At 40.8% G+C, this 13,449-nt stretch overlaps 1 protein-coding gene across 2 annotated transcripts in view; it reads right to left on the reverse strand.

Annotated features, from left to right (window-relative positions):
* Positions 1 to 2,251: 2,251 nt before the first annotated feature.
* epb41l4a (erythrocyte membrane protein band 4.1 like 4A) overlaps positions 2,252 to 13,449 on the reverse strand; it is a 349,865-nt gene continuing 338,667 nt past the window's right edge. Inside the window, exons 23-24 of one of the 2 annotated variants that reach the window (XM_078566243.1) lie at positions 10,012 to 10,099; positions 2,252 to 4,641 (exon numbers count right to left, since the gene is read on the reverse strand). In XM_078566243.1, the coding sequence (XP_078422369.1) occupies positions 4,513 to 4,641; positions 10,012 to 10,099 (217 nt within the window). In that variant the 3' untranslated portion in view covers positions 2,252 to 4,512. The remainder of the gene's footprint in view (positions 4,642 to 10,011; positions 10,100 to 13,449) is intronic. The other variant, XM_078566249.1, reaches the window with a different exon arrangement.

Here is a 13,449-nt window from a genome sequence, read left to right on the forward strand (position 1 = left end):
CGCTCGAGGGGCCCGTCATTGAAGCAGGGGCCTGCAGTCTTTTTGCCTTTGCCGGCCATGTCTCCCAGGCAGCGGTGGTGAGCTGGTGACGATGAGCGCTTTGCTGGTGGCTGCCTTTTAAAGATGGTGGCCGGCATGATGCAACAGTGGGGTGGTGGTGAGCGGGCAAATGAGAGCTCACCCGCCATGGAAATGGCATGTTTCGCAGGAGTAAATATATAATGAGGCAGGCTTGGGAAGATACGGCAAGAAAACCCACCATTTTCATCGGCGGGTAGAACTTCATTTTACCCGCCCACCACCGCACTTCGTGCAATTCTGGGAAAATTCCTCCCAATGTGGACCCTTGCATAGAAGATGGAAGAGTCCATCCATGTCATGAGTAACGTGATATCTCAGGCACTCGCGCTCATGATCACCAATGGTCTGCACACTGATGGAACAGTCTGAGGGGCACAGAACTGAGCATCAAATCCAGGGCCAGCAGCCAGAGACATTTTTTGTCAACTTAACCTCAGTATAGCTTGATTTCTTTGACATTGGAGCCTTGGTTACAAGAAATGTATAACCACAAAAATGATCCAAGAACAGCAAAACTTTGCAATATAGAATAAAATCACCCAACTTTTTTTTATTAAGAGTAATGTTACAGTACTCTTATATGGAACAAGATTAATGCTGTTATTTCTACGAATATCTCAGCCTTCATTTTTTTAGTGTGATGCCCATGTGCTTTGCGGGGAAAAGGACTATATTCTATGTTGGGGTTTTGGTCCCTTTAAGAACTAGGTTTTTCTAGGAGACAGGCTTCTGGTAAAGCACCTGGGTTCTAGTAAATGATCATGTGACCAGGTAGCCTGGGGGGTAAAAAATAGAAAATGGGTCAACAAGAAGTTAATTATCGGGGTGAGTAGGTTGTATGTATGGTTCTGTTTCAAGCGGGTATTTTTTTTGAGCTTAGAACAATCTGGCTGCAAAACAGGGAGCACCTCTTTCCAGCGGAGATCATTTGAAACTCTGTATGCTGGTTAAAAGAGTTTAAAACTCTTATTAATTGAAGGACTCCTAACAGTGAGATGAACTTCTAGGGATAGCCAAGCTCAGAAGAGAGAAAGAGAGATGGTTTTAGATGCAAGACTCCAGAGTTAAAGAATACTAGAGCCAGGAGAGTTCTGACCTGAGGTGGATAGGCTTAAGACGTCATTGATGCCTGTGTTGAACTAGAAGTCTACAACCATGAGCTGGTTGGAGGAGATTTGAAGGAAAAACCTTGGCAGGACTAAGCAGAAGGTCCAGGAAGTCTTAACCCTTATACAAACCTTAGAAGCAGTATTCAGATCAAATGGTTAATCTTGCAATTTCTGATAAGTATCTGACTTGAGGTTTTGGGGACATAAGTTAAATGGGTATGGAAGGAAAGTTGGGTTAAGAAGTTTGATTTAAAGTAACAGTGTTCATTGTACTTTTGATATCTTTAATACAGCGGACCATTTAAAATTGGGAGTATTTATTTGTATGTGTTCTTTGATTTTTGTGTAGTAAAGTTCTTCTGATTTAAACTGTGAAACCTGTGGCTTAATTCTTTTAGTAAATACCTGGGTTTTCAAATTCTTAAAAAAAACAAGTTACTGGTGATTACTGAACAAATGACGATCAAAATGTTGGACGCATGAGTGGAGCAGTGTCGGGGAGATGTCTGCAGGCACCAGAGGCGCCATTATCAGTGAGAGCAACAAAAAAGTTCATCCCCACCGTGTAATTGGATTGGCCCCCACATGGTTGTGGTCGACTGGCCCTTTCCCACCCGCTCTGGAATCCTGCCAACCTCCAAGTCCATTGGTGGGACCCATGTCTTCTGGACTACATTCCACCCATTGGGTCTCTGATTAATTTTATTGCAAGGTTTCAAAACTGATGGAAGCATTCTTCAATCTTAGAACCCATGGGCTAAGAAAGGAGATGAGTGAGTAAAAAAAAACACACCTATGAAATAGGAAGGAAACCAGCTGGAAGTTGTTGTTCATGGGCATTGGATCCTCTACAGAAAAGAGTGACCAAACTGATAGCTAATTTAAGGCATTTGAGCTATGAGGAGTGGTTGAAGAAACTGGACTAAAATACTTCAGATGTGAATGGAACATGCTACCGATTGCACTCAAGTGTAGCTTGTGGATTTGTGATGGAATGTACATACAAAAACATAAGCAAACTGATATTGTTAAATGAGCATGAAAGATCTGTGTAGAAGAGATCAGTTTTACAAATTTCTGATTTATTTTCCCCTCTACTCATAACAAACTCATAACAACATGCAAAATACATTACAGCAATAACCATAACTTGCAATTTAACTTTCTGAAAGTTTACTAATCTAACATATTATTGCTTTGCATGTGGTTATTCTTTGTGGCAGCCATTTTAATGCCAACAACTCAAAAATTACAAATAGTTCTCATGTTTCTGAAGTACTGTTAATCATTAAGATCACATACGCTCAACAGAATCAAAAATGGGATTGGCAACAGAAAGTGATCACAATTGAGAATTGTGATGCACAGAAAATACTGACATCTCTGATTAAGGTACTTGTCTCTTCATGGTCCTGAAGGAAAGAAAGTTGCTTTGTATTTAGTTTCAATGGGTCTTGATGTTCTGTGTGTGGTGAGTTTTAGATCCAAGTAGCAGCAGGTGATAAGTGGTCACTTCCGCACACCAGTTCTTGTTATGAGGTAACAGAGATTAACACTGCTGTGTGCATTTCATTTAAATCTGGATTATATATGCAATAATCGGCCTGCAAAGCTAATTTCCCACATCGTTTTAGTTCAATTTCATAGGATGTACAACACAGAAATAGACCATTCAGCCGAAACGGTCTCTGCTGGTATTTATGCTCCATATGAGCCTCTTCCCACTCCTCTTCATCTAAACCTATCCTCACAACCTTCTAATCCTTTTTCCTGCATGTTTTTATCTAATTTTCTCTTAAATGGATCTATGCTATTTGCCTTAACTACTTCTTGTGGTAACAAGTTCCACATTTCAAACAGTCTCTAAGTTGTTTCTCCTGAATTCTCCATTGGATTAACTAATGACTGTCTTCAATTTATTGCCCCTAGTTTTGTTCTCCCCCAGAAGTGGAAACATCAAGGAAATAGTGTTACAACCAACAATAGGTAATAGTATTTTTAAATAAAAGCTTTGTTTACAGTATGGCTCCCACCTTGTTCTGAAATAACAATGCAGCCCAGGGCCAGGTGTGTTTATTTGTTTTCACTGACAAAAAACATTTTATCTGACAAATGATCTAATTTCTGCCAATGGTTACTTTAAATATTTAACTATGTTCACTGTCATCCAAAACAATCTAGATGGAGAAACTAATTTGCTGATTGCAATGCCTAATGTCCACAACACAGGCGATAGGCTCCATTGACTTATATTCACTTTACCCTTTACCAAATATATTTTACACTTTCAAGCAGTGCTCAAATTGCATCCAATATGTACATAAATTTACAGAAGAGTGCACTATATGCTTTCATTGATATGCAACAAATTCAGATCACACGTACAATGTTAAGTAACTGACATTTCAATGCATATAAATTGGTTTAGTAAAATGGAAATTAAGTACATCAAAATCAAAGTCAAAGTCAATAGTTGCAATCTGAACAGGGTGTTATCAGAAACGAAATTATTGATGATCACATCATCTAGCGCTCATTTGTTCTAAACTTTTCTATCGCCAGGAGATGTTTTTTAAAAAATATCTATTCACCTCAATAAGAGTTTTATTTTGATGAAGTATAAAGTGTGATCCATTTATGGTTAGCCCATTTAAGAAGCATCTAATGCAAATGGTATAGTTTATTTATGGACAGTACACTAAGGGATGGAAGTAAAGTATCTAAAAGGAATTATCATGGGAACAATCTACTCAAAACAGTAAAAAAAAATACTTTTAAGTTGAAACATACATATACTGCATTCATCTGTAAGCGGAAAAACAATTTTTACTTGTTCATATAACTGAGCAATGTAATGACAAAGCATTAAGTGCAGTGGTTAAACATTCCAGTATTAAATAATTTTATATGTTTTGTATTTGTCCATGTGCATTGATGGTCAGTGTTTTATGAACATTTCATTACATACCAAAGTATAGAAAAATCTTGCATACCTGTTTTAGAAAATATATTTAAAAAAAAAAGAGGTACTTGGTCCAAAAGTCTGTTTTCAATATAATTTAGTGTCCAGTTACTTAACAGCATCTGCACTTGACAGACTAATATAGAAAATCAAGCATTAAAAGAAAATTTGGAACATATAAATCCAGAGCATTATTTGAGTTCAGTAAAAAATTATGGTCATAAACTCCAGAAATAGGATGCATTATAATAGCACATTTTCAAAGCAAGTTTTCTCTCAAGGCATGTTATAGTGACATGTAGAATCATCCCAACGTCACTGCATACCCAAAGCTTTCTTCAGTTGATAATTTAAAGGTAATCAGGTCTCAGTTTTGATTCGTGGTGTCTGCATGGTTCTAGAGGTTTTCACACTGTATTTTGAATCCCAGTCATCACTTGAAGTTTGTGTCTTTCCTTCCGTGGTACTGCCTTCAGATTTATTTCTCTTCTGTTTATAACAGAATTTTAAAAAAGAGTATGTTATTCATTCACTTAATAAGAAACAATTTTTATACTACAAAAATAGAAAATTCTGCAGGGGAAGAATTGTATACCATTGCAATCTGTAATCTCATGGAGCAGAATATCCCTCAAAGTACCATTACTGTCAACCCAGGACAGTGACCCTGGTTCAATGAGGAGCGTAGCAGGGCATGCCAGGAGCAGCACTAGGCAGACCTAAACATGAGGTGTCAACCTGATGAAACAACACAGGGCAACATTCATGCCAAACAAGAAGAAGCATGCTATAGACAGAGTTAAGTGATTCCACAGCCAACGGATCAGATCAAAGCTCTGCCGTCCTGTCGCACCCAGGTGTGAATGGGCAATTAAACAACTAACAGGAGGGAGAGGCTCCAAACACCCACATCCTCAGTGGCACAGCCCAGCATGTATTTGCAAATGGCAAGGCTGAAGCATTTGCAACCAAATTCAGCCAGAAGTGCCAAGTGGATGATCTATCTTGGCCTCCTCCTGAGATACGCACCATCACAGATGCCAGTCTTCAGCTTATTCAACACATTCCACATGATGATAAGAAACGGCTGACAGCACTGAATGCAGCAAAGGCTATGGGCCCTGACAATATCCCAGTTGTACTGCTGAAGACTTATTCTCCAGAACTACCTATTCCAATACAACTACAGCACTGGCATCTACCCGACAGAGTGCAACCTTGTCCAGGCATGTCCTGTCCACAGAAAACAGGACAAATCCAGTCCAGACAATTACCAATGCCACTCTAAAATATATTATGCTGATTTGAGACAAATAGGTTATATTACCATGTTGGGAGTATTCTATAAACCATCAAGGAAAAAATATGAAGTTATAACTATGCAAACTTTAGTTATCCTAAAGTAGACTGGAATAAAACAAAATAATGAGAAGTTGATCAAACTCTACAAACAACAAATGGGCTGTTTTATAGATACAGGTAGAATACAAATCAAAGAGGTAATATTAAATCTACACAAATCATTGGTTAAGCTGCAGTTAGAATATTTGCCCAAAATTAGCCAATCCAGCAAAAAGATCAAGGCATTTTAAGTGCAACTTATGTCCTTAACTTAAAATCATACAACACAGAAATATATCATGCCTATTGTGCCTGTGCTGACTTTTTGAAAGAGCTATCCAATTAGTCCCACTCCTCTGCTCTTATCTCACAGTCCTGTATACAAAGGAAGACTTGCATTTATATATTGGTTTTCATGACCACTGAACATCCCAGACACCAATTAAGTAGACTGGCAATGTAGCCATTGTTGTAATCCTGGGAAACAAAGAAGCCAATTTGCACACAGCAAGATCCCACAAATAGCAATGTGACAATGACCAGTTCATCTGTTTTAAATGTTCTTGCTTGAGAAATTAATATTCTCCAATAAACTGGGGAGAACTCCCCTGCTCTTCTTCAAACTGGTGCCATAAGATTAATGTCTAGTGCAAAAGACTGCATCTCCAACAGTGTTGCATTCCCCCAGTACTTGACTGAGGTGTCAACATAGATTTTGTGATCATGTCTTGAACCTGCAACCTTTTGACTTGGAGGCAAGAGTGTTATCATTGAACCATGGCTAACATCTAGCATATAGGCAGGTGCACATGGTCAGCATGGAAGATGTAAGCATTGGGGACTGTATTGGCTGCAGCACCATGCTCAGATGCAAAAACAATGGGTTCTTCAGTTCTCCAAGTGTGGAGAAACAGTTGGTTGCACAGTAAAAGTATTAGGCTACTATAACTTTTCCAAGAGATTCTTTACTTCCATTTTTTGGGGTCTGTGAGTGCCCTTAGACCTTCAACATGCATGCACACTTGTGCAGCAAACCAGTGTATTTGCATTTATATTTGTATTTTCAAAAAGTATTCGATAAGTTGCCACACAAGAGGGTATTACACAAAACTAGGACTCAAGGCTTTGGGATAATATATTAGAACGAATCAAGGATTGGTTAATGGACAGAAAACAGAGAGTAGGAATAAACGGGACATATTTGGGTTGGCAGCCTACAGCTGGGTGACGCAAGGATAAGTACTTGGCCCCCTGCTATTTACAATCTATATTAGTGTCTTGGATGAGGGGACTGAGTGTAATGTATCCATGCTTCTGAAGTTAGGTGGGAAAGAATGCGGAAGTGGTGAGGAGATGCAAAGAGGATTTTTAAAAATTAATTCATGGGGTGTGGGCGTCGCTGGCTAGGTCAGCATTTATTACCCATCCCTAGTTGCCCTTGAGAAGGTGGTGGTGAGCTGCCTTCTTGAACCGCTGCAGTCCATGTGGTGTAGGCACACCCACAGTGCTGTTATGGAGGGAGTCCAAGGATTTTGACCCAGTGACAGTGAAGCCACGGTGATATATTTCCAAGTCAGGATGGTGAGTGGTTTGAGGGGGAACGTCCAGGTGGTGGTGTTCCCATGTGTCTGCTTCCCTTGTCCTACTAGATGGTAGCAGTTTTGAAGGTGCAATCTAAGGAGCCTAAGTGAGTTTCTGCAGTGCATCTTGTAGATGGTATGCATTGCTGCCACTGTGCATCGGTGATGGAGAGAGTGAATGTTTGTAGATGTGGTGCCAATCAAGTGGGCTGCTTTGTCCTGGATGGTGTCAAGCTTCTTGAGTGCTGTTGGAGCTGCACTCATCCAGGCAAGTGCAGAATGCAGGATGCAGAAGAATTATAGATGGGTTAGGTAAGTTTGCAAAAACATGGCAGATGCAACACAATGTGGCCAAGTGTTAAGTTATCCATTTTGATAGGTAAATTAAAAAAGCAGAATATTGGTTGAATGGTGAGAGGCTGGGAAATGTTTGTATTCAGAGGGACCTGTGTGTCCTTGTACATGAATCACAGAAAGTTAACATGCAGGTACAGCAAGCAATTAGGCAGGCAAATGGTACGTTGCCTTTTGTTACAAAGGGATTGGAGTATAAGAGTAAAGAAGTCTTACTATAATGATACAATACATTGGCAAGGCCACACCCGAAGCATTGTGTGTAATACTTATCCAAGGAAGGATATATTTGCCCTAGAGGGAGTGCAACAAAGGTTCATTAGACTGGTTCCTGAGATGAGGGGATTGTCTGGTAAGAAGGAATTGAGTAGACTAAGCTTTTATTTTCTGGATTTTGAAGAAGGAGAGGTGGTCTCATTAAAACTTGTAAAATTCTTAAGGGGCTCGACAGGGTGGATGCTGATAAAATGTTTCCCGTTGCTGGGGAATCTAGAACATGGGTTCATAGTCTCAGAATAAGGAGTCAGCCATTTAGGACTGGGATGAAGAAATATTTCTTCACTTTGGAACTCTCTACCTTAGAAAACCATGGATGCTCAGTCATTGAACATATTCAAGACAGAGATCAATAGATTTTTTGGGTACAAAGGAAATTATGGGATATGGAGATACTGTAGAAAGAAGATCAGCCATGATCTTGTTGAATGATGGAGCACAATTGAGGAGCCACATAGCCTTCTCCAGGCCCCATTTCTTATGTTGGGTGCCAAAGCAATTTGTACTGACTTTAGAGTTACTGCACAAACCAGTTGCTTCCAGACATTTGTGGATTAGTAGGGATCCTCCTTGGAATACAGCATAATTTGGAGAATGAACAAAGAGCACACAGAGGAGGATACGCTGCTGGAAGGAGGAGGTGGAGAAGGGGAAAAAGGGGTCACAGTCAGAGGCCATATTGATCCAGCACATTCAGGGAGCAATTTTCCTACCTGAATCTCAATGAGGAACATTGTGTGAAACATTTGCACTTCAGTAAGGATGTCATCAGTGAAATCTACCACCTCCTGTGAGCACAACAGTAACTCAGAGCAGAGCAAGGACTGCACTGCCAGCAGCTGTGAAGGTGACCGTGGTGATAAACTTGTGTGTGTCTGGTTCCTTCCAGGTTGGAGTTGGACATATTTGCAACATCTCTCAGTTAGGAAGGAAGGCACTGAGGCTCTCTACTCAATTAAAGCTAATTATATTTCATTCTCTCTTGTCAGAAGCATGCAGACTGAACATGCAGTTTTGCTAGGATTGTAGTCACCTGATGGTGCAGGGTACATGGGCTGCACAGCAACAGAGAGGGAAACCACTCCCTCAATTTCCAGTTGGCGTGTGACCATACGCAACGAGAAAATCAGATGAATGCTCAGTACCCAAGCAGCAGTCAAGATGCCTTCATTCTGTGGTAGTCCACTCTGCTTGATGCATTTCAGCCATTGCAACAAACCAAAAAATGGCTACTGGGTGACCAGGGCTGTTCATTGATGCCATGGCTCATGACTCTGGTGCACAGCCCACACACACATGCACAGAATGCATTAAATGAAAGCCATGCTGTGACACAAAATGTGATAGGATAGCCAACTGCCATGTGGAAGCAATGTTTCCACTGTCTGGACCATTCTGGAGGACCCTCAGCAGAATGGGTGTCAAAATTCATGATGTTCTGCTGCATGTCACCATCATGAAGGAACAGACCTTGTCACCGACTATATGGCGACCAACTGAGGAGCAGGAAAAAAGAGAAGGAAGAGAAAGGGAGGATGCAACTTAGAAAGCCCCTTCCTGGTCAGGCTGCCTGTGAAAAATTTGTCTTAAGTGCAATACCAGTAACCGCAATCCCAATTCTCCTTCGCCAGCAGACCCTCAGGACCATCCTTTATTCACTGACCATCACAGATACACAGTACAAAATTACAGGTCACTAGAAAATAAACATTCCAAAGTAAATTTATAAATGAAATCATATCATATTCCATACAAAAGTCGGTTTTCACTGCTGTGTATCCCCTTAGTGCCTATCTCCCATGTACCTTTACCTATCCTAGTGCTCTTACACAGTGCTACCCCAGTGGCTGACTTTCAGTGGAGGCGACTGCAGATGGCTATGGAGGATGATCTATAGCAGTTCTAGAAGAACCAGCTGCAGAATGGCCCATGGGCAGCAGCAGGCTGGGCTGGCTCACTGACAAGATCAGCAAGGGCAGTAGTGGATTGGAAGGGGTGGGAGGATAAATGCTGTCTTCCTGGGGGAGGGCAACAGGTTTGTGCTCCATGGAGTCACTGCCACATCCCCCGGAGCATTACCTCAGCAATCCTAGTAATCTGCTCACAGTATGGAACCTTTTCCAGCTGGAACATACCCCGGCCTTCACTCCAACAATAATTATACTTGGGTGGAAAATTCTGGAGTTTGTGCCCAAGATCCCAATTTGTGCCCCCGACAGGTGGGACAATTTCCAGTATTGACTCTTTACTCCAATGCTGACATCTAGTTGCTTTGTTAATATGGTTTTAATGGTTTGATAAAACTTACTTGATTTAATGTTGAAGATGATCCGTGACGGTCCTGTGCATCTGAAGCACGGGTTACAGGCAGTGGCGGCACAAGATCAGTCCTGGCACTGAAAACAAATGGATATATCTGCATTATTTCATTTTATATTTTGAAGCATTGAAATTTCTATTAAGTTTGCTATTGACCAATACTCAAATTAGCTTTGTTACTGTCATAAAAATTATTAATACTTTAGCATATATGAAATCATGCACTATTTACAATCAGCATGCTAACCACCGTATTGCATGAAATACCTGAACCGAAGAATCCAAGACAATAAAACTGAGCCAGAAATTTGACAGTATGCATTCAACATGAGTGATCCTAAATAAGTAATCTAAGCTTAAAGTTACTGTGGCACCATTAGCAGATGGACATTTAACATATACATATGTCTGCTACTTTAACTGAGTCATTACAAAGAAATGGGTTAGTGCTTTAGATAGGGGAGGAGAGATAAAACTGAAATCCCTCATTCCCTTCCCTTCTGTCCATAATCAGTGTGGCTTATTTTTGAAAAGGTAGATGTATGTGTTTCTAAACCCCCGTTAGTGTGCAGTCAATTTGAAAGAACCGGCAGCAGACTTTTGTGGGTTTAAACAAAGAGGATTATCTATTCACATACTTACCCCAAAAGATCTAAATGCTAGATCATTCACACACCACATGCTCAAGATTAAAGAAGATAGTGCACTTCTACAAGTATTAAACCAAAAGAATAGTTAACTGTTCATATGTTTGAGCTAGTCCAATGAAGAAGGAACCTTTTTCCCACTCTTGAATTATAGTTCTGATAGGTTTAGGTAGCTGGGGTCATATATCAGGAGTACCACAAGATTCCTTCAATGAGAAGAATGATCAGCAGGTCATGAAGTCAGGCACTCACTGCTGTTATCAGGAGGTCCAATTTCTTTACAAGGGAACTCGGAGGTTTGGAACCAGGCTGGAGGGCTTTTAAAAAGACTTTTAAGCCTCTTGGTTCTTAAAAGGCAAAGGTGGCACAGCCTTTCTCTACAACTGTTGTCTTGTCAGTGTTATTCTGCAGACTGCCCCCATGTCTCTTCTGAGTTTTGGGGTGAAAGGATTTTGGTATCAGAGAACCAGTTTCAGTACCTGGTCAAGGGCCATTAATATATAATAGGAAGGTAAATCCTATTTAGGTAAGGTAAAAAGTCCACACTTAACTTGTGGATAACTGATCCCGTCAGCATTCCATTGTTACATTGCAAACCTGGAGGCGTAGAGTCTAGGGGCAGGATTTTCGGGTCATCGGGCGGGCGCGTTGGAAACGCCCAGGAGCGGCCGGGAAATGGGCCGCCGCCCGCAATTGGCTCCCGACCATGATTTCACGCTGGCCAATTAATGACCAGCCAGCATGAAACATGCACTGAAAGGCTCAGTGCTGCTGGATGGGGGTGGGAAGCGAGCGAGCGCTGAAGTCTGCGTGGGCACGGGGGAGCACACAATGAAGGCAGAGAGCTGCCTCAGGAAGCTGAAGAATTTTAAACCATGAAATAAAGATTTGGAAATGCATGAAAAAATGTCCGCACATCAGATTCCCTCACATGAACATATAGATCAAAAAATTCTGTCAAAACATTTTTAAAAAATTAATATTGGAAACTGCATCCTGCCCGTGGATGAGGTTTCCTCAAAGTTCCAAAGGCTGCCTGGCTGATTCGCCCACCTGCCAAATGTTAACCTTGGACGGGCAATGAAAAATCACACTTAATTAATATTTTAATGGCCTTAATAGGTCTCCTAATTGTCAGTGGGTGTGCTGACAACTCTCGTGGGCCAAAATATTGCACGTTTGCGCAATGACGTTGGGACGCTCACCCGACATCATCGTGCGCTATTTTATGCCCAATCGGGTTGGGCACACACCCACCCATGGGATATAAAATTCTGCTATAGGAGTCCATTGACTCTGTGTTTTGGAGTAAACTTCAAACAATAGTAGGCATGAATTCTAGAAAGGAGTGCTGTCTCGGCATGTCCATTCAAGGGGGTGGGACATCCTCCACCCAGTATGATTCAATTCAGAATTTTCCAGAATAGTCTGGGTTGAAGTTGCAAAGGTCACCTGACCCCAATGGCAGCCTTCTTAATGGTTCATCAGTGTCCATTTTTAAATAAATAAAGGTGGTTCCAGAAGCTTCCATATGAGCATAGCCCATGTTTAAAGTTATGAACATGACAATGCCTTTCAATGGGCATGACAGTTAAAATGTCCATCAAAATAATGAACAGGGGAATGTCATTGGAATGCATTTTTTAATATCTAGGCTATGGTTTTGGGAGCTTGTGTGGTGGACTGAAGAAGATATTAACATTTTACTTCTGGGACCTGGATTCAAAACCAGCAATGATTGATGGAATAAAAGTTTCCTCTCTCTATTGTCTGTTAGTACTCTTGTGTCAAATGTTTTTAAACAGTCTTAATTCATTCCTAGTGGGCACAGGCTCATGGCACAAAACTAGGCATAATTCATATTAATTAGCATTAAATTAGCAATTGCTTAGAGTGGTCACTGGCTGGTGTAGGAAATGATAAAATGTGAAGCCGATGTTTCAAGGTGTACTCTTCTGGAGTTGAAGCTGATTATATTGTTGAGGAATAATACAAGGATCTTTATTCTACATCCAACTGTATTATATCAAACCTAGAGTTACTTACCGCTGGCAGGATAGTTATCCCTAAAGAAAATATTCCACTCCCCACTAACATCCATCATCTTTAAAATAAAACTCACAAAGATTCACACAACCTAGAGGAGCATGTGGGTTTGGATGCAGGAGGGGGATGGGGGAGCAGGAGGGGGATGGGGGAGGAAGAGGGGGGTGGGGGAGGAAGATTGGCAAAAATACAAATGCATCAGGAAGCCGGTTCTAACCTCCTAATTTCCACCATTAACTAGGCTGTTTGCACGAACCCCCTCAGGAAACAGGGCTGCCAATTAGCATAGGCAAATACTCAATTTGAGTGATATTTCAACACAGCTTTGAATTTAATGTTTCATCTATGGGTTTCCTAGCCTTCTTGAGACTTGCTGTTGAAAGTATGAGGATGACAGAATGACAACTTGAGGGGGCTGATTAAAACTCATAATACTACAATATAAATATTCAGTGCTCACAACTGCTTTCTTGTCTACTAGCAGGAAAGGGTTTGTTCACTATATTTTTACTTGAGAGTTTGCTTTCTACACTTTGGAGGTTTTTTGAATCAATCAGGGTGAGTGGTGTCTTGAACAGTTCTGAAGAAGAGTCATACTGGATTCGAAACATTAACTCATGTTTCTCCCTCCACAGATGCTGCCTGACCTGAATTTTTACAGCACTTTTTGTTTTTATATTATATGAGTGGTTCCTTGATTGCTTTTGAATTGGACTTTGGATGAGGAACAATCC

Source organism: Cetorhinus maximus, chromosome 2, assembly GCF_964194155.1.
Source record: "Cetorhinus maximus chromosome 2, sCetMax3.hap1.1, whole genome shotgun sequence".
In the NCBI taxonomy this organism is placed as follows: domain Eukaryota; kingdom Metazoa; phylum Chordata; class Chondrichthyes; order Lamniformes; family Cetorhinidae; genus Cetorhinus; species Cetorhinus maximus.